Source organism: Pongo abelii, chromosome 4 (assembly GCF_028885655.2).
Source record: "Pongo abelii isolate AG06213 chromosome 4, NHGRI_mPonAbe1-v2.0_pri, whole genome shotgun sequence".
Lineage (NCBI taxonomy): Eukaryota > Metazoa > Chordata > Mammalia > Primates > Hominidae > Pongo > Pongo abelii.
In genome coordinates this window covers 32,905,689-32,932,641 of record NC_071989.2, presented here as the reverse complement: position 1 = coordinate 32,932,641, position 26,953 = coordinate 32,905,689, and the positions used below count along the sequence as shown (strand labels likewise).

The window sequence follows — 26,953 nt, the reverse complement described above, 5'->3', positions numbered from 1 at the left end:
GTGATTGTTTTTGTTTTTATCTGAGCTTCCATTGAACGGTGGTATTTTAACTTTTTTTCATCAAGGGATATATTCAGTATTTCTAAGATTAATTCAGTTGGTTTTTGTGTTGCTCTCAAGGCTAGAGCTAATGGTCTGCAGTCCTGTGTGATTATCATACGCATTCTTCGAGACCTCTGTCAGCGAGTTCCAACTTGGTCTGATTTTCCAAGCTGGGTAAGTAGTATGTAACTGTATGGTGTAAAAACATGTAGGAAATAATTCTGCAGTTTTTATCCTCTCAGTTTACATGTAATTATCAGCCTTATTTGCATTTACTAAATATAGTTTTTCTTTTCTCATGAAAAATCCTGGGGGAGTCTTAGAATGTTTAATTTTCTCAGATGTGACTAATTAAAGAATTTTCATTGATGTTTCTCTTTGTGTGTTTTTTTCTTTTTGCTGTTTTCACAGTGTTTTTTTTTTAAATATTACAGCATTTATTAGTTGGCTTTTACATATAATATACAAATGTATAAAGAAGACTGAAGAACTGTTAATCTCCTTATGCAGGGACATTTTTTAAAATAATGTATGTGGTTGGGAACTGTAAAAATTCAGAAATATATATTATTCAAAAATAATACAAAAAGATAGATTCAGTAACGCAAAAAGCTACGAAATAACCAAAAGCCTTCTTATTTAAAGACAGATTATCTTAACAATCTGCTGTGATTTCTTCTAGGAGAAAAAAATTATACCTATATACAGTATATGTTTCTATCTTTATGTACATTACTGTTTGAAACTTTGATTTCTGAAGAGCAAGAATTCAGATAGACAGGGATTCATTAAAAAATTAAAACAACCTATTGACTCCAGAGTTTAATTAATGAGAGTTAATAGGCAAGATTACCTTAGTTCTTTTTTTTTTTAATCTTTTTTAACAAAAGCATGGCCTTGCTATCACAGTTTAAAACTTTCTTAACAAAGCTCATCTTAGAGTTCTTTGAAAAGGCAGTCACATCTACTGCGTTCTTTCTATGGACATGGCGTATTTTATTTAACTTACATTCATTTGATAGACATTTAGGTTTACAATCTTTTGCTATTAAATCCTTATTATACCTCATTGTATATATTGTTGTCAAGCTTTTGAGGGCGGAATAAATTGCTAGGGCTGAAATATCAAGGTCAAAGAACATGTACTAATTGTTCACCAGAAGGTTGGGTCATTGAAAATTTCAAAAAAACTATTAGACTAATTATATTCTTTACACTCTCATAGTTCTGGGATATTATCACACTTCTTAATAGTTAACAAAATAATAGGCAAAATATGGTATTCGCCAAGCACAGTGGCTTACGCCTGTAATCCCAACACTTTGGGAGGCCAAGGCGGGCGGATCACTGAGATCAGGAGTTCGAGACCAGCCTGGCCAACATAGTGAAACTTCGTCTCTACTAATAATACAACAATTAGCTGGGCATAGTGGCGGGCACCTGTAATCCGAGCTGCTCGGGAGGCTGAGGCAGGAGAGGAGAATCACTTGAACCCGGGAGGCGGAGGTTGCAGTGAGCCGAGATTGTGCCACTAGCTCTAGTCTGGGTGACAGAGTGAGACTTCATCTCAAAAAAATATGTAAATGCTATCTGATTTTTTGTATTTCTTTAATTGCGTAATGGTTGGCATTTGTAATTGTTTTTTTCTTAACTGCCAGTTTCTTATTCATCATTTTATTATAGTAATTCTTTTTACAATAATTAGCCTTTACCTGTGTTGCAAATTGTGTTCTCCAGTTTTTCATCTACTTTTCAGCTTTATGATGATTTTTGCTATATGAAAGTTACCACATTTTGCCGGGCACAGTGGCTCACGCCTGTAATTCCAGCACTTTGGGAGGCCGAGGCGGGTGGATCACAAGGTCAGAAGATCAAGACTGCCCTGACCAACATGCACACCTGTAATCCCAGCTACTCAGGAGGCTGAGGCAGGAGGATCAGTTGAACCTGGGAGGCAGAGGTTGCAGTGAGCCGAGATCACACCACTGCACTCCAGCCTGGCAACAGAGCAAGATTCTGTCTCGAAAGAGAGAGGGAGAGAAGAGAGAGAGAGAGAAGAGAGAGAGAAAGAGAAGAAAGAAAGAGAAGGAAAGTTACCACTTTTTTTTTTTTTAATATTTTTTTTCAGATGGAGTCTTCCTCTGTTGCCCAGGCTGGAGTGCAGTGGCACGATCTCTGCTCACTGCAAGCTCCGCCTCCCAGGTTCATGCCATTCTCCTTCCTCAGCCTCCCGAGAAGTTGGGACTACAGGCGCCTGCCACCATGCCTGGCTAAATTTTTTGTATTTTTAGTAGACACAGGGTTTCACCGTGTTAGCCAGGATGGTCTCAGTCTCCTGACCTCGTGATCCGCCCACCTCAGCCTCCCAAAGTGCTGGGATTACAGGCATGAGCCACCGCACCTGGCCGAAAGTTGCCATATTTTTACAATTTTTTTTTTTTTTCAGACAGCTTGTCGCCCAGGCTGGAGTGCAGTGGCATGATCTCGGCTCACTGCAACCTTTGCCTCCCGGGTTCAAGCGATTCTCCTGCCTCCGTTTTCCAAGTAGCTGGGATTACAGGCAGGGGCCACCACACCCTGCTAATAATTTGTATTTTTAGTAGAGATGGGGTTTCATCATGTTGGTCTCAAACTGCTAACCTTGGGTGATCTGCCCGCCTTGGCCTCCCAAACTGCTGGGATTATAGGCCTGAGCCCCACTGTACCTGGCATTACAAATTTTGATTCATTAATTTTTTTATCATTTCTGGATTTTGTATTCCGACAAATTAGTTCACACCTGCTTTCTTGTTTTTTCTTTTTTTTTTTTTTTTTTTTTTTGACGCAGAGTCTCACTCTGTTGCCCAGGCTGGAGTGCAGTGGCAGCTGTAGTACAGTACGGCTATCTTGGCTCACTACACACTACAGGCACGCACCACCACACCTGGCTAATTTTTGTATGTTTAGTAGAAACGGGGTTTCACCATATTGGCCAGGCTGGTTTCAAACTCCTGACCTTGTGATCCACCTGCCTTGGCCTCCCAAAATGCTGGGATTATAGGCATGAGCCACTGTGCCCGGCACATCTCCTTTGTTTTAGAACTTTTTTTTCATCGAATTATATTTTCTATAGATATGTATATGTACATTTAAATACATAGCAAAATTTTTGGTAGGATATATTCTAATTTACAGTAGTGATTATTTCTGAGGAGTGGGAGGAAGAGATGACTAGTATAGAGATCTGTAATGTTTAATTTTTACCAGGATAAATTATACATGTGCATTACTTAAAAACTAATTTAAAACCAGGCATAGTGGCTCATGCCTGTAATCCCAGCACTTTAGGAGGCCGAGGCGGGTGGATCACAAGGTCAGGAGTTCAAGACCAGCCTGGCCAAGGTGGTGAAAACCCATCTCTACTAAAAATACAAAAAATTAGCCAGGCTCGGTAGCAGACACCTGTAATCCCAACTACTCGGGAGGCTGAGGCAGGAGAATCGCTTGAACTCAGAGGGCGGAGGTTTCAGTGAGCCAAGATCGTGCCACTGTACTCCAGCCTGGGCGACATAGTGAGACTCCGTCTCAAAAAAAAAAAAAAAAAACTAATTTGAAAACTGTAAATCAATAGATAAAAGATCAACCAGTCGTGGTCTAGTGGCTCATGCCTGTAATCCCATTATTTGAGAGGCCTGAGGCAGGAGGATCGCTTGAGTCCAGGAGTTGGAGACCAGCTTGGGCAATATGGTGAAACCCTTTCTCTAGAAAAGATACAAAAATTAGCCCGGCATGGTGGCATGTGCTTGTGGTTTCAGCTACTGGAGAGACTGAAGTGGGAAGATCTATTGAGCCCAGGTCAAGTCTACAGTGAGCCATGATTGTGCCACGGCACTCCAGCCTGGGTGACAGAATGAGACCTTATCTCTTTTTTTTTTTTTCTTTGAGACATATCTACAAGTGATATTTTGCCTTCTTTCCAATACTTTTTTTTTCTATTTTAATTAAAAGATAATTCTAGAGTAACAAATACGGAATAAAAGAAATACTGCTTGACATGTATGATACGTTCCTGATTGTATTAAAAATGTTTCTGGTCTATAAACTGTATTAAGCATGATGGTATATAGCCTTTTATTTGAGATATTTACTTGTCATGTTGAATTATCAATCTTTTTCCAGTTTAAGTAATTTTTGAATCAGTAACGGAAGTTGAACTTTTATCAGTTTTTTAAGTCTTATTAACATGAATGTATAGTTTTTCTCCTTCAACCTTTTAATACTGTGTAAATAGATTTCTTCATATTGAGCTACCTTTGCATTCTGGGAATGATTCTTCATACATACGAGAAAAGTGTTGTAATGAACTCTTAAGTTCTGCTTGCCAATAGTTTGTTTAAGAATTTCTCAGTGACATGAAACAAATTTTTTATGTTTTGTTTCTGTGCTCTTTGTCAAATTTAGAAGCAGTGATCACTAACTCTATAAAAATAATTTGGAAGCTTTTCTTTCTTTAAACTCTGAAGCAGTTTTAGTAGCATCAAAACTTTGTTTCTTGACAGTTTATAAAAATTTATGTGACATCATCACTTCCCAATTCCTTTTAAGGGAATAGTGTTTTCTCAATTTCTCCTATTGTAATTAGTCTCTCTCTGGTGATTAATTTCGGCAATTTATATTTCCCTTAAAAAAATCAACCCATTCAATAGAGTTACGCTATTTTAGGATTTTTTTTTTTTGCTTGTTTGTTTGTTTGCTTTTAATTCTTCTTTGTGTCACTGATTAGACTAGCCAGTAAAGTATTTGCCAGATGGGAGCAAAATAGCAATGTGGGTGTTTCAGTATTTAGGTGTTTGGAATTTGTTAGATTCTTAATAGATTTTAAATACAATAATTTGTAGGCATTGTATAGCTTCAGATTTTATTTATTTATTTATTTTTGAAATGGAGTCTCACTCTATACCCCAGCCTGGAGTGCAGTGAGCCTGGAGGTTGGCTCACTGCAACCTCCACCTCCCAGGTTCAAGTGATTCTCCTGCCTCAGCCTCCTGAGTAGCTAGGATTACAGGCATGCACCACCACGCCTGGCTGATTGTATTTTTAGTAGAGACAGAGTTTCATCATGTTGGCCAGGGTAGTCTAGAACTCCTGACCTCAAGTGATCCACCCGCCTTGGCCTCCCAAGGTGCTGGGATTACAGGCGTGAGCCACCGTGCCCATCCCAAATTTTAAAAATGTATGGAAATACAGGCATTGTACATCATCATCCTGCTTCCTGCTTTCTTAAACTTTGGTCCCCTCTACCCACCCAGGGTGTCCTTGAAGCTATGTCTGTTGTAGTAAGTCCACGTTGTTACTTGTATGAATAGATTCTCAAGACCACTGCATCTGGGCCACTCTTGCAGTCTGGATTTTCAGCACTACAGATTGGTCCTACCCAGGCCTTCTTTGAGAGAGTCACCCATGCACTTCACAGGGTGTTCTCTTCTTTGAGGGTGGAGAGCCATAAGAACTGAGAACAAAAGAGAATGCACAGGTTAAAGGAATTGAAGGAGCATTGGCCATGGCAGGGGAAATGATTGTGAAGAAAGTCAAAAGTGAAGAAAGCTGCTGGCTGATCTTTAAAATCATTTACATATAACAACAAATACATTAGTATTTTAGTACTTTAAAAAAAAAACACCAAAATGTCAGTATTTTGACATTTAAAATTCGCTCCTAGTATTGTATTCTTTAGGCAGTGGTTTATCTGTTTTATTGCTTTTTTGTCTCCTCAAAATCAGCTCTATTGTAATCCTCATTAATAATTTATTCTTATGATTTTATATTTCTATATTTATTTTCCTTGGGGTTTTCTGTTATTATTTTACAAACTTCTTGAGTTAGATGCTTGATTCATTGATTTATTCTGTAGTTACAGAGGTTTTAAAGCTGCAGTTTAAAGATGAACACAAGAGTTTTGGCTGCATAGGTAATGCTTTGTAATTTGTTTTCATACTATCTTTAAGCCAACAGTAGTTGTGAGGGAATTTTATTTCCCCACCCTTTCCCTGAGACAGAGTGTTGCTCTGTCGCCCGTGCTGGAGTGCAGTGGCTCGACCTGGGGTCACTGCAGCCTCCACCTCCCAGGTTCAAGTGATTCTCCTGTGTCAGCGCCCTGAGTAGCTGGGATTACAGGCATACGCCACCAAGCCTGACTAACTTTTGTATTTTTAGTAGAAATGGGTTTTCACCGTGTTGTCCAGGCTGGTCTTGAACTCCTCACCTCCTGATCCGCCTGCCTCAGCCTCCCAAAGTGCTGGCATTACAGGCGTGAGCCACGGCACCCAGCCAAGGGAATTTTTATATTCTGCACGGTTGAAGGAGGGTTGCTTTTGTTTTTGTAAATAATAATTTAGTTTTTATGGCATTGTGATTCAAAAAATGTAGTCTGCTATTTGCAGTTTTTGGAATTTAAAGGTTTTTTTGTTGCCTAATATATGTTCAATTTTTATAAACTGGTTGTTTAAAAGAAGAGATCTGCTTTCAACAGGGTATAATGTATACCTCTTAATTTTTTAACATCAAGTCATTTTGTTCCTTTGTTTGTTTGTTTGTTTTTTTGAGACCGTGTCTCGCTGTGTCGCCCAGACTAGAGTGCAGTGGTGTGATCTCAACTCACTGTAACCTCCACCTGCTGGGTTCAAGCGATTTTCCTGCCTCAGCCTTTCAAGTAGCTGGGATTATAAGTGCGTGCGCCACCATGTCTGGATAATTTTTGTATTTTTAGTAGAGATGGAGTTTCACCATGTTGGCCAGGTTGGTCTCGAGCTCTTGGCCTCGAGTGATCTGCTCCCCTCGGCCTCCCAAAGTGCTTGGATTATAGGTGTGAGCCACTGTGCCCAGCCCTCAACTTCTTATTGAATAGGCTAAGGGTGAGGAAGGAAGATTGATGTTGCTGTCTCTGGTGGCAGAGATGGAAGATAACTCCCATATAAGTGGATTTGTGCAGTTCAAATTCATGTTTTTCAAGGGTCAACCATATAGAGTTCCCACATATCCCCTGCCCTCACACATACACAGCCTCCCCGACACTAGAGTAGTATGTTTGTTACAATTAATGAACCTACATTGACCTGTGACTATCACCCAGAGTCCCTACAGAATAGATTTTTATCACTAGTTTTCATGCTATGTTCCACACAAGTACAAAGATGTCATGCAAATCTATTCTCACCTTTTTTGATAACTCTTCATTTCCTTCCCCTGTGAGATATGATTGGAGGATTGCTTATGAAAAGGAGTAGGATTTGGCTACCTGCAGCCTTGTTAGCAAATGTAGGCTACACTCTCCTGTGTCTTCATCAAATATACTATGGCACTCCAAATGTGATGGGTTTTATTGCCACCCCTTCAGTTTCAGGTTTCAATCCAAGAATGGACTCCTAGAGCTTTTATCTTTGCAGGATTTGCTCCATTTGTTTCCTGAACCTATTTTACCATTTCCTTTCACTAACAATTTATATTCCCCTGAACCAAGAGAGCATTTGGGTATGTGAAGCTAATTTGGGGCTCTATGAAGTTTTTTTTTTTTTTCCTACCTCTAATTCCTTTGGAAGATCTTACCTTTATTTTTTCTTTTATCTGCATTTTAGCCAAATGCATTTATTATTGGAAATAGTTAGATGTGAATGATTACCATTTTTCTGCTCTTTCCTGATTTCCTGATTGCTTCTGTTCTTTCCTGGTTTTCAAAGTCTTCAGGATAGCAAATTCTAGTGTTTTTCTTTTCTCTGGTGAGATAGAAGATGGTCAGATGGAGTTTTTACTTTTAGGAAAATTTCTTCTGGATCTGTTTATAATGTGATTCATTTTACCTTTCTCCAAATTGAAAGTCATTGGTGAAATTTTGGGGGTTTGTTGAATCAGCTGTCATCCCCACCCTCATCTCTGGAGAGCCAAGCCTAAGCAGGGTAAACACTCTGTTCTTCAGGAATGTTCTCTGTCACTGTTTGATTCAAGCTATTACATTTTTTCTTGAAAGGCAGCAGTGTGTATATTCTATCATTTGTTTTTGAGACAGGGTCCTGCTCTGTCATCTAAACTGGAGTGCGATGGAGCAACCCTGGCTCACTGCAGCTTTGAACTCCTGGGCTCAAGCATTCCTTCTGCCTGAACCTTCCTAGTGCCTGTGACGATAGGCACATGCCACCACACTTGACTAATGTCTTTATTTTTAGTAGAGATGAGATCTCACTGTGTTGCCCCAGCTGGTCTCGAACTCCTGGGCTCAAGCAATCCTCTTGCCACGGTCTTCCAAAGTGCTGGGATTATAGGCATGAGCCAACATGCCTGGCCCTAATATATTTGTTAATCATGTTTTGGAGGCAAGAGATCTTCAGTTTGTGTCTGTGCTATTGTCATAAACAGGAGTAACTTTTTTTCTTTTATCAAATAAATTTGAAATTCTTATGAACTGTATTATGTTTAATTTTATTTAGCATTCAGATTACTTTGAACAAATCCTTAAGTAACAATGCCTGCTTTTGTGGCCTTTCCTTTACCACTGCAATGAGGATTGAAAATGGTGTTCTGCCTTCAAATTTGTTGTTCTTTTGTCATGAATCCATGGTGATGAAATAAAATATAGGTAGAGTTCTGTTGTAATGTTGGTCTGATATCAGAATTGCCGTGTGCTATCTAAACCTTTAGAATAGTATAACTGCAGTAACTTACAAAAGGCATGTAATTTTTTAAATGTTTATTATAGACCTAGCACAATGGCTCCTACCTGTAATCCCAGCACTTTAGGAAGCCGAGGTGGGAAGGTCACTTGAGGCCAGGAGTTCAAAACCAGCCTTATTTGTATAGCAAGACCCTATGTCTACAAAAGACAAACTTAAAAATTAGCCGGATGAGATGGCGCACACCCGTAGTCCCAGCTACTCAGGAGGCTGAGGTCAGAGAATCACTTGAGCCCAGGAGGTTGAGGCTGCAGTGAGCTGTGATTGCACCACTGCACTTCACCCTGGGCAACAGGGCAAGACCGTGTCTGTCTGTCTGTCTCTCTCTCTCTCTCTCTCTCTCTCTCTCTCTCTCTCTCTCTCCCCCTTTCCCTCCCTCTCCCCCCCTCCACCACACACACACACACACAATGTTTATTATATATTTTATTTCTAGACAGTGTCCTATGATGAGTATTTCAGCAAAAAAATCTGTTATTGAGCTGGGCACAGTGACCCGTGCCTATAGTCCCAGGTACTCAAGAGACTGAGGCAAGAGGATCTCTTGAGCCCAGGATTTTGAGGCCAGCCTGGGCACATCGCGAGACCCTATCTCAAAAAAAAAAAAAAAAAAAAATCTGCCACTGTATTAATTAACGTTGAAAACAGTATGCTAAGTGCAAGAATCCAGACTCAAAAGGTCACATATTTCAATGATTCCATTTATATGAAATATCAAGAATATATAAATCCATAGAGACAGAGTGCATGTCTCTGTGGAAATAGGGATAAGTTGCTTAATGGGTAAGGAGGTTTACTTTGGGGTAATGGAAATGTTTTGGAACTTGATATGCACAACATAGTATAATAATGCTGCTGAATCATTCACTTTAAAATGTTTAATGTTATCTTTTTTGAGACAGAGTTTCACTCTGTCACTCGGGCTTGAGTGCAGTGGCATGATCATGACTCACTGCAGCCTCGACTTCCCAGGCCTAAGCGATTCTCCTAACTCAGCCTCCCATGTATATAGGACTGTAGGTGCATGCTACCTTGCCTGGTTACATTTTTTTTTAATTTTTTGTAGAGGTAAGGTCTCACTATGTTGCCCAGCCTGGTCTGTAACTCCTGGATCCAAGGGATCTTCCCGACTTGGCCTTCAGAAGTGCTGGGATTATAGGCGTGAGCCACCATTCCTGACCAGTTTTGTTTTGTTTCGTTTTGTTTTAAAGAATGATATATCAAATGTAAAGGAATCATTCTCAAAGAAAGGTGAAGAAAACTGCTATAATTATTCTTCCTGCCCAAATAACAGTTGAAATACGTTAACATTTCTTTTCACATATTTTACTGGCGTTCAGAGGTATTTGTAAGTAATACAGATTTTAGTGGTGGTGGTTTGTACTAACAGTTCTGGCTGTTGCTGATAGAACCAACAAAGAGTTCTAAAATGATAGGACACTGACATCTCAGGGCAAAGAACAAACAGTCTCAGCTTACAAAAAAATCAGCAAACGGTACATGAACTAACTCAGCATTTAGATATCCCTTAACAAAAATCATCTATTTAACTGTATGCACACCCCTAAATCACTAAAAGCTGTAAGTAAATCTTTTCCCTGCAAGACATGACCATTTTTATTAAGACTTTCATACATTTCACCATAAAAAATAAAGTGCTGTGACTAAATATATTACAAAAATGCAACAACCTGCAAATGGGCTTACAAATCAAAGTCTGTTGTGCATGTATCAATAGTGATCCATGTCAACTGGACTGTGTAAGTGGCTTTTGTATGTACAATTGCCCATTGTTATGGTATTCATAAAATCCTATTTTAAGAGCATAAACATCTTAATTTGTAAAATGGGAATGATAGTCATATCTACCTTCAGAATGTGATTATAATGGTTAGAATTGGTTAATATATGTGAAGACGTAGAGCATCACTTAGCAAGGATAAGCACTCAGTAAGTGGTAGCTATAATGAAGAGGATAACTGCTACTACTATTATTTAGCCAGAACTCCTAGTGCTAGTGATTGTTTCCAGTCTGTTACAAATTAAGAGCTGGGCAGAATATTTTTTGTGCTGTTATTATGTAGTAATAGCGCTATTGTAAATCTTAGTACTGCCGTTGCTGGGCTAATTAATGTGTCTTTTAAAATTTTGTGGCCAGGTGCAATGGCTCACACCTGTAATCTTAGCACTTTGGGAGGCTGAGGTGGGCAGATCACCTGAGGTCAAGAGTTCAAGACCAGCCTGACCAATATGGAGAAACTCCCATCTCTACTAAAAATACAAAATTAGCTGGGCATGGTGGCTTATGCCCATAATCCCAGCTACTTGGGAGGCGGAGGCAGGAGCATCGCTTGAACCCGGGAGGTGGAGGTTGCAGTGAACTGAGATCACGCCATTGCAGCCTGGACAACAAGAGTGAAACTCCGTCTCGTTGGGGGGAAAAAAAGTTTTGATACAGTTTGCCACTTGTGTTTTAAAGGAAGATTTTACTGGTTTACACTCCCACCAGTGAAAAGTGCCTGTGTTACTGAAATCGCATCAGGTGGCTTTGTTTTGTTTGTTTTACATGTCTTTATCTCTACCAGAGCTGGAAACTAATATTCACAGAAACTAGTTAACGTTTTCTCTCTGGATCACCCATTGATGAAAGATACTTATTGAAACATAGTAGGAAAGAAAATATAAGGGAAAGAAGAAAAAAAAAAAGCATTATTTTGATTTCAGAAAGACCTGGGTTCAAATCTCAGCTTTATCACCTAGCTACATGACCTTGGACAGTGCTGTTTTTAGCTTCTTAAATTTATGGGATTTTTTTTCCATCTTGAATTAAATTATGCATGTAAGTGATCATTTAGCATGGTGCCTGCCACTTACTAAGAGTTACTCTTATTATAACTGGAGATGGGAAGGGAAAAAATAACACTTCATGAGTGTTTTTAAAAAGCAAATAAGGCTGGGTGCAGTGGCTCACGCCTGTAATCTCATCACTTTGGGACACCAAGATGGAAAGATCGCTTGAGCCCAGGAGTTCAAGACCAGCTCAGGCAACATAGCAAGACCTCATCTCTACTAAAAATAAAAATTAGCCAAGCATGGTAGTGGGTCCTGTAGTGCCAGCTACTCAGGAGGCTGAGGTCAATCACTTGAGCCTGGGAGGTCAAGGCTACAGTGAGTTATTTATTTATTTATTTATTTATTTATTATTTTTGAGACGGAGTTTCACTCTTGTTGCCCAGGCTGGAGTGCAGTGGCGCGATCTCAGCTCACTGCAACCTCCGCCTCCCAGGTTCAAGTGATTCTCCTGCCTCAGCCTCCTGAGTAGCTGAGATTACAGGCACCTGCCACCACACCCGTCTAATTTTTTGTGTTTTTAGTAGAGACAGGATTTCGCCAAGTTGGGCAGGCTGGTCTCAAACTCCTCACCTCAGGTGATACACCCGCCTTGACCTCCCAAAGTGCTGGGATTACAGGCGTGAACCACCACACCCAGCCTGCTCCAGTCAGTTATAATCACACCACTGCATTCCACTCTAGGAAACAGAGCAAGACCCTGTCTCTCAAAAAATAAATAAAAAGCAAATATTACAGTGGAGTGCAGTGGCATTCACTTGTAGTCTCAGCTACTGGGGAAACCGAGATAGGATTACGTGAGCCCAGGAGTTCAAGCTCGGCTGCAATGTGCTATGATCGTGCCTGCGAATAACTACTGCACTCCATCCTAGGCAACATAGCCGGAGCCTGTCTGTAAAAAGAAAAAATTAAAAAATTTTTTAAAGCAAATATTACAATCCTTGATTTTTTTAATCATTTAATATGGGGAGCTTTTTCCATCTCCAGTTATAATAACTCTTAATAAGTTATTCTCTTATATAATTATAGCCTCCAAGACCCTTTACATTACAACCTGAAGTGTTGTAATCCTTAATTTGATTCTATTTATTTTTGATACTATCTTTTTACTTTTGAATTATATTCTTCTATTTTCATTGCTCTTTTAACTGTAGACATGTGCTTGGAGAATAGCTATGTTCTTTAGAAAATTAATATGTTTTAATTGCTTAGTTCACAGTAAATGGTGTCAGATAGGTAGTTGATTAGTTTTATTGTGTGTGTTTAAGTATATTGACTTTTTTGTGTTCCATAAATAATTGATTTCTTTCTTGACTTTTAATTAATTTCTGCTTTTACCTGCTGGTATAAATCAGAAATGCCTGATTCTTAAAGCCAATCAATAAACAGATTTTGAAAAAGCTTTGAGTTACTTGAAACACATTTTTATGTCTTGACATACCTGAACTGTAGCTGATTATTTAATCCTCACTTTTCTCATAACATTTGCTAAAAGTACTCAGTAAAAATTTGAGGCATTTATCGAAAGTTGCTTATTTTATGACTTCAATTTTGTGTTTTAATCACAACATGAATATTTTGCTAATTATTACTCTTGGTTTATTTTATCACTGAATTGTCAGGATTATTCTCACATTCTTTCCAAAATCATTCCATGTCATAATCATTTACTAAGTATTTACAAAATTCTGGCTACTTTACACTAGGCAAGTGGGTTCAAGATGAGTAACACTGACCTTATCCTCAAGGGTCTCAGTCTTTTCGCATCTTAAAATATTCCATACACATGCATATTCCATACATATACATAGAGTTTTCTAGATGACTGAAGCTTGTCCCTTAAAATATTAAAACTTAACTTTAAAATGAAAATCCATAAAAAATGAAAAATGTCTTGAGGGGCTGTTGCTGTGATGCCTGTAATCCCAAGGCTTTGGGAGGCCAAGGCAGTTGGTTTACATGAGTCCAGGAGTTCAAAACCAGCCTGGACAGCATAGTGAGACCCCATCTCTACCAAAATTAGCCAGGCATGGTGGCTGCGCCTGTTGTCCCAGTCGTACAGTGGCACGAGCACAGCTCACTGCAACCTCAAGCTCTTGGGCTCAAGTGATCCTGAGCTGAGGTGAGAGGATCACTTGAGCCCAAGAGCTTGAGGCTACAGTGAGCCATGGTCATGCCACTGCATTCTAGCTTGGGTGACAGAACAAGACCCTTTCTCAAAATAAAAAAGAATCTTGAACATCTTCCTGCATTCTTCAATGGAACAAACTGAGCTGTCTTAATTCTTTTAAATTGTGACTTACATTTATCATTATTAATATTCATTATTTTCAGGTTTTTTCCAATTGTGCTGGAAGCTATCATTTATTTTTCATAGTTGTTATGTGCACTATTTCTTTAAATTCTCATCTCTTAAAATGTAAAGAGATTCTGAGAAATGGCCTTGGAGTGAATAGGTTGACGTAGTTTTTACCTCTGATAAATAAGTCCATGAGCTTTTTTAGTGTATAGCCAAAAGTATGGATTCTCACTAATGTCTTTTCAGCTTTCATTATCATCTTAAGGATTTCATAGTGGTTCCAAACTAGTTTCTTTGAATCGCTGTTAGTAGTCTCATTTAAACTTTAAGTAAAAGCTACAACATGGATAAGCCTTAAATATTATGCTAAGTGAGAGAAGTCAAACACAAAGCCACGTATTACATGATTCCATTTGTATAAAACGTCCAGAGTAGGCAAATCTGTAGAAACTGGAAGTGATTTAGGGGTTGCCAAGGGCTAGAAGAAAGGGAGAATGGAGAATGACTACTAGTGGGTATGTGGTTTCTTTTGGAGATCATGAAAATGCTCTGGAATTAGGTAATGGTGATTATTGAACAACTTTGTGAATATACTAAAAACTACTGAATTATACAGTTTAAAAGGGTGAATCTTACATGTGAATTATATCTCAATTTTTAAAAATCTAAATACAAATTTTTATCATGAGACCCTTCAAAACACCACTCCCTGCATTGGGTTTTTGTTTTGTTTTTTTTGTTCTTTTGTTTGTGAAGAGAGATGGTCTCACTCCACCACTCAGGCTGGTAGAGTGCAATGGCGTGATCTCAGCTTACTGCAGCCAGTAAACAATCCCAGGCTCAAGCGATCCTCCCGCCTCAGTCCCCCAAGTAGCTGGGGCCACCAGCACGTGCCGCCACATCCAGCTAATTTTTGGTTTTTTGGGGGTTTTTCTTGTAGAGACGGGGTTTTGCCATCTTGCCCAGGCTGGTCTTTAACTCCTGAACTCAGGCAATCTGCCTCCCAAAGTGTTGGGATTACAGACATGAGCCACTGTGCCCGGCCTATTCCTTAATTTTGAATGTTTTTATATTATATGTAATATTTATTTTCTGTTTTTGTGACTTGTTCTATGTAGCTTTTTCAATCTTTAAAATGTTAGTTTGTCATTCTAGTGTTTGAAAATGAGTAATTCCTTTGGTAAGCTGTTAAACACATTTTTATGTTGTATTTTTAGGCTATGGAGTTACTAGTAGAGAAAGCAATCAGCAGTGCTTCTAGCCCTCAGAGCCCTGGGGATGCACTGAGAAGAGTTTTTGAGTGCATTTCTTCAGGGATTATTCTTAAAGGTAACTTTTACTTTGTTTTTAATGAAGTAAAATGAAGTTTACTCATTTGCTGGTTGAATAATTTTTTTTATAAGTGGACAATGCTAATGATTTCCTCTCCCTGTGGTGATTGCTGCAGGTAGTCCTGGACTTCTGGATCCTTGTGAAAAGGATCCCTTTGATACCTTGGCAACAATGACTGACCAGCAGCGTGAAGACATCACATCCAGTGCACAGGTACTAGTATTCCTAAATGCAGAGCCCTATTGGGTTACTCCATTAAGGTTTTATTTTTCTGTTATTGTCTTAAGGAATATTATAAGTCACTATATAATATTCGTTCTTCTGCTGCTTCTGTAGTAAGCAAGCCCCTGGAAAGGATATTAAAATAGCTTTCCCAAAACTAGATTTCATTAATAGAGTTTAAAATTTTATTATTTAATTATATGGGCATTTCTAAGTAAGTGTATTATGTATTATAAAAATACAGCAATATTTTCAGTGTCTCATTAAATCTGGGTAATAGGTTATGTATCAAGATCAACAGAAATTCTTATGTCCTCTGGTTGTACAAAAGTAATTTGCTGTGGTGTTTATGGTCATTATTGTTATAATTTAACCTTTCCTGCCACTGTCAAATAAAGTAAATAAAAATGTGGGCTCTGGAGACAGACTCCCTGGATTTGACTGCCAACTCTGCCATCTCATCTATAATATGGATATAAAAGCAGCATCTGTCTCAAACAGGATTGTTGAGAAGATTAAATGAGTTAATATGTGTAACCATCTTAGCACCTGGTATATGGAAGGATCTTAAATGTTAGCTAGTATTATCATCATCTTATTAACCCTATTGAATAATTATGAAAAAGAAAAAACATTGAACCTAATGAATGAATGGAAAAAAATCAACCTAAGATTGGTGTAGCTTCTCTTTGTTGACTCCAGAAATGTGCTGAGTAGGGGAAAAAAGGATACTAGCTATGAACAGTAATCCACTCTGAGATGCTTGGAAGTTGTTGGATTTAAGATCTTGATTGGTTATCTTGAATAATTTGGAATTTGAAAGATGTCAGGATCAAAGTAAATTGTTAGGCCAGAAATGGTATTGGGGGAGAGAGTAGTAATAGAATATTATGGATATCTTACAGACTCACAACATGACCAAATTCTTATGCGTTCGCTGTTTTTATTTCTTTCATTTTATATTCTAGGGAAGAAGATAGTTGCCTTAAGTGTCTGTTCTTTCTCCCTTTAGTACTTAAAGGAATTAGTTATAAATTTAAGGGAAAAGAAATTCAGGAGGAAACACTTGAAAACTAACAAAATTCATCATTGAGAAGAATGCTTACTTTTCTAAAAATGTGACCTTAAAGAAAGTGGTCTGGTTTTAGGAGGATGTTTAGGAGAACATTTAGAAGTGTTCTTAATAAATGTGAAGGAGTTACATAATATATAATGCATTTATGTAGCACTCATGACATAATACTTGCATGAGGAGGAAAACAGATTAGTGTTTCCTAGGAGTTAAGGATAGGAAGAAGGAATGGCATGGCTCTAAAGGGGGTCTTGTGGCAACAGAACAGTTAACCATCTTGATTGTGATGGTAGTTACATGACATAAGATGGCATGTGTGATAAAATTGCATAGAGCTATACACACATGCACGCATAAATTAGTGCATATATAACCGGTGAAATCTGAAGTACCAGTGTCAATTTCAGTTTGTTTTTCGGTGGCCTGTAGTGCCCATGTTAATGTCCCTCTTCCTTCCTTTGTCTCTGGAATGATTCCATATTTCCTTCCACAGTGTCTACCTTTATTCTTGTATGCCACTATATGTCTTTTCTCCAGTGATCCTTTTCCAGTTGCTTCTGCCAGATACAGCCTTTGTCATTTATTAAAATTCCTTCCTATAGGTAGGTGTACATAGTTTAACATACCTTTAAATGGGCAAAATTTATAGGGTTAATCATCCCTTCCCAAGAAGGAAATGGATTATAAAATAAACCTTTAATCCTCGATGATGATTAAAATTCCAAAATGTCTTTGTATGGGAATGATTTGTATCAGTCTTCAAATTTAGTTTGCTGCTAAATAATTGCCAGTAACATGGTAGAATTTTCTCTTCTTGTCAGACCTTAGAAGTACCTACAAACCACATGCAGAACAAGAGATTGTAGGGTGCTCACTCAAACCTCAAATGCTATATTGGTTTTACTTACTGGAGTATTCCTTCATTTAGAAACTCATAAAATATTAGCATAGGCTGGGCCGAGTGCAGTGGCTTCCACCTGTAATCCCAGCACTTAAGGAGGTCGAGGCGGGCGGGCCACCTGAGGTCAGGAGTTTGAGACCAACGTGGCAAAACCCTGTGTCTACTAAAAATAAAAGAATTAGCCGGGTGTGGTGGCATGTGAGTGCCTGTAGTCCAAGCTACTTGGGAGACTAAGGCACGAGAATCGCCTGAACCCAGGAGGCACAGGTTGCAGTGAGCCGAAATCGCACCATTGCACTCTAGCCTGGGCAACAGAGTGAGACTCCATCTCAAAAAAAATAAATAAATAAAGAATAGGCTGATGCTTAGTAAGAACATCTCTGTGGTAAAAATGTATAAATATTCATTATTATATATGAGATATCTTTGGATATTTTCTATTAATGTAGAAGAAAACCCTATTATGTTATCTTTAGGAAGGACCTTTTATAAGTCTCTCTGAATAAAGAATTAGTATATTATGATGATAAATATTCCCAGTTCTCACCTGGGAAGTTAACAGTCTTATAACTTAAGTAGAGAAACAGTACTGGCAAAAGTCCCTAATAATTGTAGACTAAGTAGAATGCTGTATCAAGTCCTGACTACAGATGACTTTGAGACTTTCAGGATTTTCAAAGCAGGTGTATGAGCCAAAATTCTTAGCAACTAGAATTATCTAACTTGGGGGAAAAGTTTTGGAGCAATAAATTCCCATGTGGATGACTAAACCAGTAACTATCCTTTATCTCAAAATCAGAGCAAGGATTTAAAATAGTGTGAACAGCAGTCACTTTGAAAAACAGGTTAGGGCCAGGCACAGTGGCTCATGCCTGTAATCTCAAGACTTTGGGAGGCTGAGGCAAGAGGATTGGTTGAGCCCATGAGTTCAAGAACGACCTGGCAACATAGCATAACCTTATCTCTATAAAAAAATTTTTTAATTAGCTCTGGGCATGGTGGCATGGCACCTGTAATCCCAGCTACTCAGGTGGCTTGAGGTGGGAAGATCACTTAAGCCCAGGAAGTTGAGGGTTCAGTGAGCAACGGCTCATGCCTGTAATCCGAACACTTTGCGAGGCCGAGGTGGGAGGATCTCTTGAGCCCAGGAGTGCATTACAAGTCTGAGCAACATAGCAAGACCTCATCGCTTAAAAAAGGAAAAGAGAAACAGGTTAGCAGCTCCTCAGTAAGTTAAACATGGATTGCTATATGCCTCAGCAACTCTTTGATATCTAGATATATACTCAAGAGAACTGAAAAAAATATGTCCCCACAAAAACTTGTACACAAATGTTCAAAACAGCATTATGTGTGATAGTCAAAAAGTAGCAACAACCTAAATGTCCATCAATTGATGAATGGGTGAATAAACAAATAGTCATATGTTAGAATATTATTCAGCCAGCCATTAAAAGAAATAAAGTACTGACACATGCTACGACATGAATGAACCTTAAAAACTTTATCCTAATTATTTCGTTTATATGAAATATTCATAATAGGCAGAGGTAGTTCTCAGGGCCTGAGGATAGAGGGGTTGAGGAGTAACTGCTGTTGGGCTTGGGGTTTCCACTTAGGGTAATGAAAATGTTCTAGGATAAGATAATAGTGATAGTTGAGTAACTTTGTAAGTATTCTGAAAACTTCTGAATTTTACATTTTAAAGGTGTACATTTTAAAGGTATGTGAATTTTACCAGAAAAAAAGAGTCCAGTTACATTAAAGGCTATAACTATGTAGAGAAAGTTGCTGTTTAATCAAGTGACTGTAAAATTTCCTTGAATTAGGTTAAGTGGGTATATCCCTAGAAATGGAGGGATAGATTAAATCATGTCTCTGAAGTCCCCCTAGTTTCAAGATTTTAAGAAATCTTTTGAAATTGGTGCCAAAGATATTCTTACGTAGACATGGTCATGTAGTGAAAGTTTATTTTTATTCATGAAGTAACAAGGAATTTCTTTTCTTTCTTTTTTTTTTTTTTTTTTTTTTCCCTTGAGACGGAGTCTCGCTCTGTCACCCAGGCTGGAGTGCAATGGCGCGATCTCAGCTCACCTCTGCCTCCTGAGTTCAAGCAATTTTCCTGCCTCAGCCTCCTGAGTAGCTGGGATTACAGGCATGCGCCACCACCCGCCGGCTAATTTTTGTATATTTAGTAGAGACGGGGTTTCACCATGTTGGCCAGGCTGGTGTCGAATTCCTGACCTCGTGGTCCACCCACCTTGATGTCCCAAAGTGCTGGGATTACAGGCGTGAGCCACCGCACCTGGTCAAGGATTTTCTTTTCTAATCATAGTGATTTCAGTCATACACAGTGTTTCTGTACTGATGCACATTTTTTTGTGTTCTAAGGAAGGAATTTTTTGGCATTGGCTACTGTTAGGGAGCACCTTAGACTCATTGAAAACCAGCTACAGTATCAGTACATTTTTAAGATTGCATAGTGAATGCCACATTCTTCTGGCTGAAAGTAAACAACCCATTAAATAGATATTAGCATATCTTTAAGTTTTAGGGCAGGGGTATCCAGTCTTTTGGCTTCCCTGGGCCACATTGAAAGAATTGTGTTGGGCCATGCATAAAATACACTAACACTAATGACAGCTGATGGGCTAAAAAGAAAAAAAATCACAAAAAAATCTCATAATGTTTTAAGAAAGTTTATGAATTTGTGTTGGGCCACATTCAACACTGAGGGCCACGGATTGGACAAACTTGCTTTAGGGGTTTTTTGGTTTTGTTTTTGCTGTTTTTTTGAGACGGTCTTACTCTGTCACATAGGCTGGAGTGCAGTGGCACCATCTGGGCCCACTGCAGCCTCAACCTCCTCAGCCTCCCTGTCTCACACAATCCTGCCTTAGCCTTGCAAGTAGTTGGAACCACAAATGTGCGACACCATGCCCAGCTAATTATTTGTAGAGACAGGGTCTCCCTATGTTGCCCAGGCTGGGCTCAAGTGATCTTCCCACCTCCACCTCCCAAAGTGCTTAGCCACCATGCCCAGCTAAGCTTTAGAATTTTAATAGATTTTAATAAAAGAAAAATGAAGTAAAAGCACAAGATAAGATGATATGATTCAGTGCCAAAGTTTGCCTTCCCTTCCCTTACCTTGGAAAACAATAGGCTCTTTTTGGCTCTCAGTTCTGCTGATAGTTTGATATGCCCTTCAGCCAAGAGGATTAATTAACATTTGGTCTGAACTTCCCCTCTCCCCTTTTTTTTTAATTTAAAAAAAAAAGTTAATTAAAATTTCAGAGGGAGAAGAGGATAGAACTTTAAAAATTGATTTAAAAAAAATTTTTTTTTTCTTTGAGATGGAGTCTCGCCTGTCGCTGAGGCTGGAGTGCAGCCGCCTCCAGGGTTCATGCCATTCCTCTGCCTCTGCCTCCCAAGTAGCTGGGACTATAGGCGCCCGCCACCATGCCCGGCTAATTTTTTGTATTTTTAGTAGAGACGGGGTTTCACCGTGTTAGCCAGGATGGTCTGGATCTCCTGACCTCGTGATCCGCCGGTCTAGGCCTCCCAAAGTGCTAGGATTACAGGCTTGCGCCATCGTGACTGGCCTTAAATTTTCTTTTTTTATTTTTTGAGACAGAGTCTCGCTCTGTCACCCAGGCTGGATTGCAGTGGCACAATTTTGGCTCACTGCAACCTCTGCCTCCCGGGTTCAAGTGATACTCCCGCCTCAGCCTCCAAAGTAGCTGGGACTACAGGTGCATGCCACAACACTCGGCTAATTTTTCTATTTTTAGTAGAGATGGGGTTACACCGTGTTGGCCAGGCTGGTCTCAAACTCCTGACTTAAGTGATCCGTCCACCTTGGCCTCCCAAAGTGCTGAGATTACAGGCATGAGCCACCACACTCAGCCAATTTTAATTTTCATTTGGAATTGGAAATACAAGAGAATTGCTAAGAAAAGTTCAACTCTACCAGATATCAAAACATACTATAAAGCAACAGAAATTTAAACAATGTAGTTATGGCACAGAAGTAGACAGATAAACCTTTGGAATGGAAGAGCCTTGAAGTAGACCATTAGATATAACGGAATTAATGTATGACAGACCTGATGCTTCAAATCAGTGGAAAAAGGTGAATCATCAGCAAAGTGGTATTGAGATAACTGGCTAATCATCTAAGGAAAAAATGAAGCTATACATATATACAAGTAAATGCCAACTGACTTAAGGAGCCACACATAAATTATCAACGTATTAAGAAAAATATAATTTTTACATAGGCAAGATCTTTTTAAGAAGGCTGCAAATACAGGAAGCCATGAAGGATATTATTGGAAATTTCATATGGTATCTTTAAACTTAAGCAAATGAGCCAGCAGAAATATGCTGCACCTCACTAATTGATTAAAAAATACAAGTTGGCTGGCCCCGGTGGCTCACACCTGTAATCCCAGCACTTTGGGAGGCCGAGGCAGGCAGATCTCCTGAGGTCAGGAGTTCAAGACCAGCCTGGCCAACATGGTGAAACCCCATCTCTACTAAAAATACGAAAGTTGGCCTGGCGTGATGGCACGCATCTGTGATCCCAGCTACTTTGGAGGCTGAGGCAGGAGAATCACTTGAACCCGAGAGGCGGAGGTTGCAGCAAGCCGAGATCGTGCCACTGCACTCCAACACGGGCAACAGAGCAAGACTCTTGTCTCAAAAAATAAATAAATAAATACAAGTTATAGCCGAGCATGATGGTTCACGCCTGTAATCCTAGCAGGTGGGCAGAGTTCAAGACCAGCCTGGGCAACATGGTGAAAATACCCCGTCTCTACAGAAAATAGAAAAACAAGCCAGGTGTGTTGGTGTGAGCCTGTGTTCCAGGCTACTCGGGAGGCTGAGTGAGATCTGAGCCCAGGGAGGTCGGGGTTGCAGTGAGTTGTGATGGCACCACTGCACTCCAGCCTGGGCAACAGAGTAAGACCATGTCTCAAAAATGTTGTAAATAACAATTAGATACTGTTTTGCCCATCATACTTGTGAGAATATTTTTCTATTTATAGTATCCAGAAGGGGGAAGCAGACTTGTATACATATTACTAGTGGATATATTAATCAGTATAAATTTTGGGGAGCTTCATTTGTTAGTACTCATCACTTTTATATGTTCAGCGGTCCCACTGATTAATAAAAGTTCTTTCTCCAGAACTTGTCACATAAGTGCACAGAAACATCTTAAAACAAGCATTCATTGTAATACAGTAATAAAAATACTTGGAGGCCGGGCGCAGTGGCTCACGCCTGTAATCCCAGAACTTTGGGAGGCCGAGGCGAGCGGATCACAAGGTCAGGAGATCGAGACCATCCTGGCTAACACAGTGAAACCCCGTCTCTACAAAAAATACAAAAAAAAAAAAAAATTAGCCAGGCATGGTTGGCAGGCACCTGTAGTCCCAGCTACTTGGGAGGCTGAGGCAGGAGAATGGCGTGAACCCGGGAGGCGGAGCTTGCAGTGAGCTGAGCTCGCGCCACTGCACTCCAGCCTGGGCGACAGAGCGAGACTCTGTCTCAAAAAAAAAAAAAAATACTGAAACCAGCCTAGTGTTTAGCAGTAGAAAAATAGGTAAATAAGTTTGATACATCCACATGAGTATAATTACAATTCTTAAATTATATACTGTCTACCAAATGCCTAGGAAGGCCATCAGCAACCATTCTGTTAAAGCAGGTAGCTCCCATTTTTCTTTGTTTTCAACATCCTGCTTGTTTCTTTGATGTCACTTCTCATAATTTTTGTAATTTTGTGTGTGTGTTAAAGTTTTTTTTTTTTTTACTTAATGTTTAAGATAACAAAATGGCATGCACACAGAAAAGCTAGGAAATAAAAACGTGAGAACATACAGATTATTTCAGTTGTGAAAGTAATTCCTTTAAATGTTTCTTTCATTACACATGTTTTTTTATGTTGCATTTGGAGGGAGGTAAATGTAGTAAGTATTACTACTTGGGGTTTTTCAATTAACTCAAAATTCTGACTCTCTTTGTTACAGTTTGCATTGAGACTCCTTGCATTCCGCCAGATACACAAAGTTCTAGGCATGGATCCATTACCGCAAATGAGCCAACGTTTTAACATCCACAACAACAGGAAACGAAGAAGAGATAGTGATGGAGTTGATGGATTTGAAGCTGAGGGGAAAAAAGACAAAAAAGATTATGATAACTTTTAAAAAGTGTCTGTAAATCTTCAGTGTTAAAAAAACAGGTGCCCATTTGTTGGCTGTTTTTCATTCATAATAATGTCTACATTGAAAAATTTATCAAGAATTGAAAGGATTTCATGGAAGAACCAAGTTTTTCTATGACATTTAAAAATGTACAGTGTTAGGTATTATTTGAATGGAAAGACACCCCAAAAAAAAAAAATGTGCTCCGACTAGGGGGAAAACAGTAGTTCCGATTTTTTCCCATTATTTTTATTTTATTTTCTGGTTGCCCTAGCTTCCCCCGCTATTTTTGTGTCTTTTATTAACTAGTGCATTGTCTTATTAAATCTTCACTGTATTTAATGCAGGATTTGTGCTTCAGTTGCTCTTGTGTATTTTGATATTTTAATTTAGAGGTTTTATTTGCTTTTTGACACTAGTTGTAAGTTACTTTGTGTTAGAGATGATATCCTTTATCCCTTCTTAATATTTTACAGCAGTACGTTTTTTTGTAACGTGAGACTGCAGAGTTTGTTTTTCTATATGTGAAGGATTACAACACAAAAAGTTATCCTGCCATTCGAGTGCTCAGAACTGAATGTTTCTGCAGATCTTGTGGCATTTGTCTCTAGTGTGATATATAAAGGTGTAATTAAGACAGAGTTCTGTTAATCTAATCAAGTTTGCTGTTAGTTGTGCATTAGCAGTATAAAAGCTAATATATACTATATGGTCTTGCAACAGTTTTAAAGCCTCTGCATAATTGATAATAAAAATGCATGACATTTTTGTTTTTAATAGACTTTTAAAATTATAATTTTAGGTTTAACACGTAGATCTTTGTACAGTTGACTTTTTGACATAGCAAGGCCAAAAATAACTTTCTGAATATTTTTTTCTTGTGTATAAGTGGAAAGGGCGTTTTTCACATATAAGTGGGCTAACCAATATTTTCAGAAGAACTTCATCATTGTGCAACTAACAACAGTAACTAGCCCTTAATTATGGTGACAGTTCCTTATTGGTGTGTGTGAGATTACTCTAGCAACTATTACAGTATAACACAGATGATCTTCTCCACACACCCCATCACCCAGATAATTTACAGTTCTGTTAACAGTGAGGTTGATAAAGTATTACTGATAAAAAATTAAGATTATCTAAGGAAAAAAACAGAAAATTATTTGGTGTGGCCATCTTACATGCTTATGTCTCCTACACAAAGCTAAATATTCTAGCAGTGATGTAATGAAAAATTACATCTTACTGTTGATATATGTATGCTCTGGTACACAGATGTCATTTTGTTGTCACAGCACTACAGTGAAATACACAGAAAATGAAATTCATATAATGACTTAAATGTATTATATGTTAGAATTGACAACATAAACTACTTTTGCTTTGAAATGATGTATGCTTCAGTAAAATCATATTCAAATTTATTGAGTATTGCATCTTGTTATTCCTGACAAATGTTTGTTGCCTAAGCACATAATTTTCAGAAAATTTTGTAATTCAATACTATATTGGCTTAATTTCTTTCTAGGGTCAGAATCTTCCCCCAAAGTCTTAGAGGGCCAGGAAACCACAGGAGACCACAGGGGAAATAGAACAGGAGACTCAGACTTTTCTCCCAGATTCATCACATACAGATTATCTAATCTAAAAATCTGAAAAGTGTCAAAATCTGAAACTTTTTGAGGGCCTACATGACATTCAAAGGAAATGCTCATTGGACGATTTCAGATTTTCAGATTAGGAATACTCAACTGATATAAATATTCCACAATCCAAAACAGTTCTGGTCCCAAGCATTTCAGTTAAGATATACTCAACCTGTACTGTCTGTTTCACTTGGACAAGGCTTTTTTTCCCTTTTTAAATTTTTCTGGGCCTCATTTTATTCTCGTTTAGAATTTCGTTCCTCACAATTCTCTCAAAAGGGAAGAATGCTGGCCTGGCACGATGGCTCATGCCTGTAATCCTAACACTTTTGGAGCCCGAGGCAGGCAGATCTGCTTGAGCTTAGGAGTTTGAGACCAGCCTGGGCAACATGACGAAACCCCGTCTTTACTAAAAATAGAAAAATATTGGCTGAGCATGGTGGAATGTGCCTGTAGTCTCAGCTACTCGGGAGGCTGAGGCAGGAGGATTGCTTGAGCCTGGGAGGTCAAGGCTGCAGTGAGATCACACCACTGCACTCCAGCCTGAGTGACAGAGTGAGATCCTGTCTTAAAAAAAAAAAAAGGATGGGAACTGACCTTTACTACACGTTGATTCTGGGGACCATGCTAGGTCTTTTTATGTATTTTCCCATTTAAAACTACCGTAAGTGAATTGTAGGTAATATATGTCATATTTTTTAGATGAGGAAACAAGCCCAGAATGGCTAAATGAAGATTATACACCTTATGTCACTGTTTAAGTGACAATTTCAAAGTTCATGGTCAGCACTTTGCCAGGCTGCTTCCTTCACCCTCCAATTATGTACTAAAGATGTTTTCAGCCCATCTGGGACCAAAATTTTGCATTTGGTTTTGAGTGTCTTCATCCAAAAATGCAATTGGTAGCATTTATTTACTAAAATAATTATTTCTGTATTTTTTACATAGCTTGTTTTCATAGCTGTGGCTAGACCCACATTAGTTATATGAAAGAGTAACTTGGATTGAATATTCCTTAGTATCCTCTGACAGTTCTTTGGTTGTTTTGTTTTTTGAGACAGGGTTGTGTTCGGAATTGGTGGGTTCTTGGTCTCACTGACTTCAAGAATGAAGCTGCGGACCCTCGCGGTGAGTGTTGCTCATAAAAGCAGTGTGAACCCAAAGAGTGAGCAGTAGCAAGATTTATGCAAAGAGCAAAAGAACAAAGCTTCCACAGTGTGGAAGGGGACCCGAGCGGGTTGCCAATGCTGGCTTGGGCAGCCTGCTTTTATTCTCTTATCTGGCCCCACCCACATCCTGCTGATTAGTAGAGCCGAGTGGCCTGTTTTGACAGGGTGCTGATTGGTGCATTTACAATCCCTGAGCTAGACATAAAGGTTCTCCAAGGCCCCACCAGAGCGGCTAGATACAGAGTGTCGATTGGTGCACTCACAAACCTTGAGCTAAACACAGGGTGCTGATTGGTGTGTTCACAAACCTTGAGCTAGATACAGAGTGCCAATTGGTGTATTTACAATCCCTGAGCTAGACATAAAGGTTCTCCAAGGCCCCACCAGAGCAGCTAGATACAGAGTGTCTATTGGTGCACTCACAAACCTTGAGCTAAACACAGGCTGCTGATTGGTGTGTTTACAATCCCTGAGCTAGGCATAAGGGTTCTCCAAGGCCCCACCAG

General features: G+C 39.0%; 1 protein-coding gene across 3 annotated transcripts in view; it reads left to right on the top strand.

Moving 5' to 3' along the window:
- ZFR (zinc finger RNA binding protein) overlaps positions 1-25,056 on the top strand; it is a 90,089-nt gene extending 65,033 nt beyond the window's left edge. Inside the window, exons 18-21 of one of the 3 annotated variants that reach the window (XM_054555015.2) lie at positions 121-216; positions 15,108-15,219; positions 15,338-15,435; positions 23,456-25,056. In XM_054555015.2, coding sequence (XP_054410990.1) covers positions 121-216; positions 15,108-15,219; positions 15,338-15,435; positions 23,456-23,635 — 486 coding nt within the window. In that variant the 3' untranslated portion in view covers positions 23,636-25,056. 3 annotated transcript variants of the gene reach the window in all.
- The last annotated feature ends 1,897 nt before the right edge of the window (positions 25,057-26,953 follow it).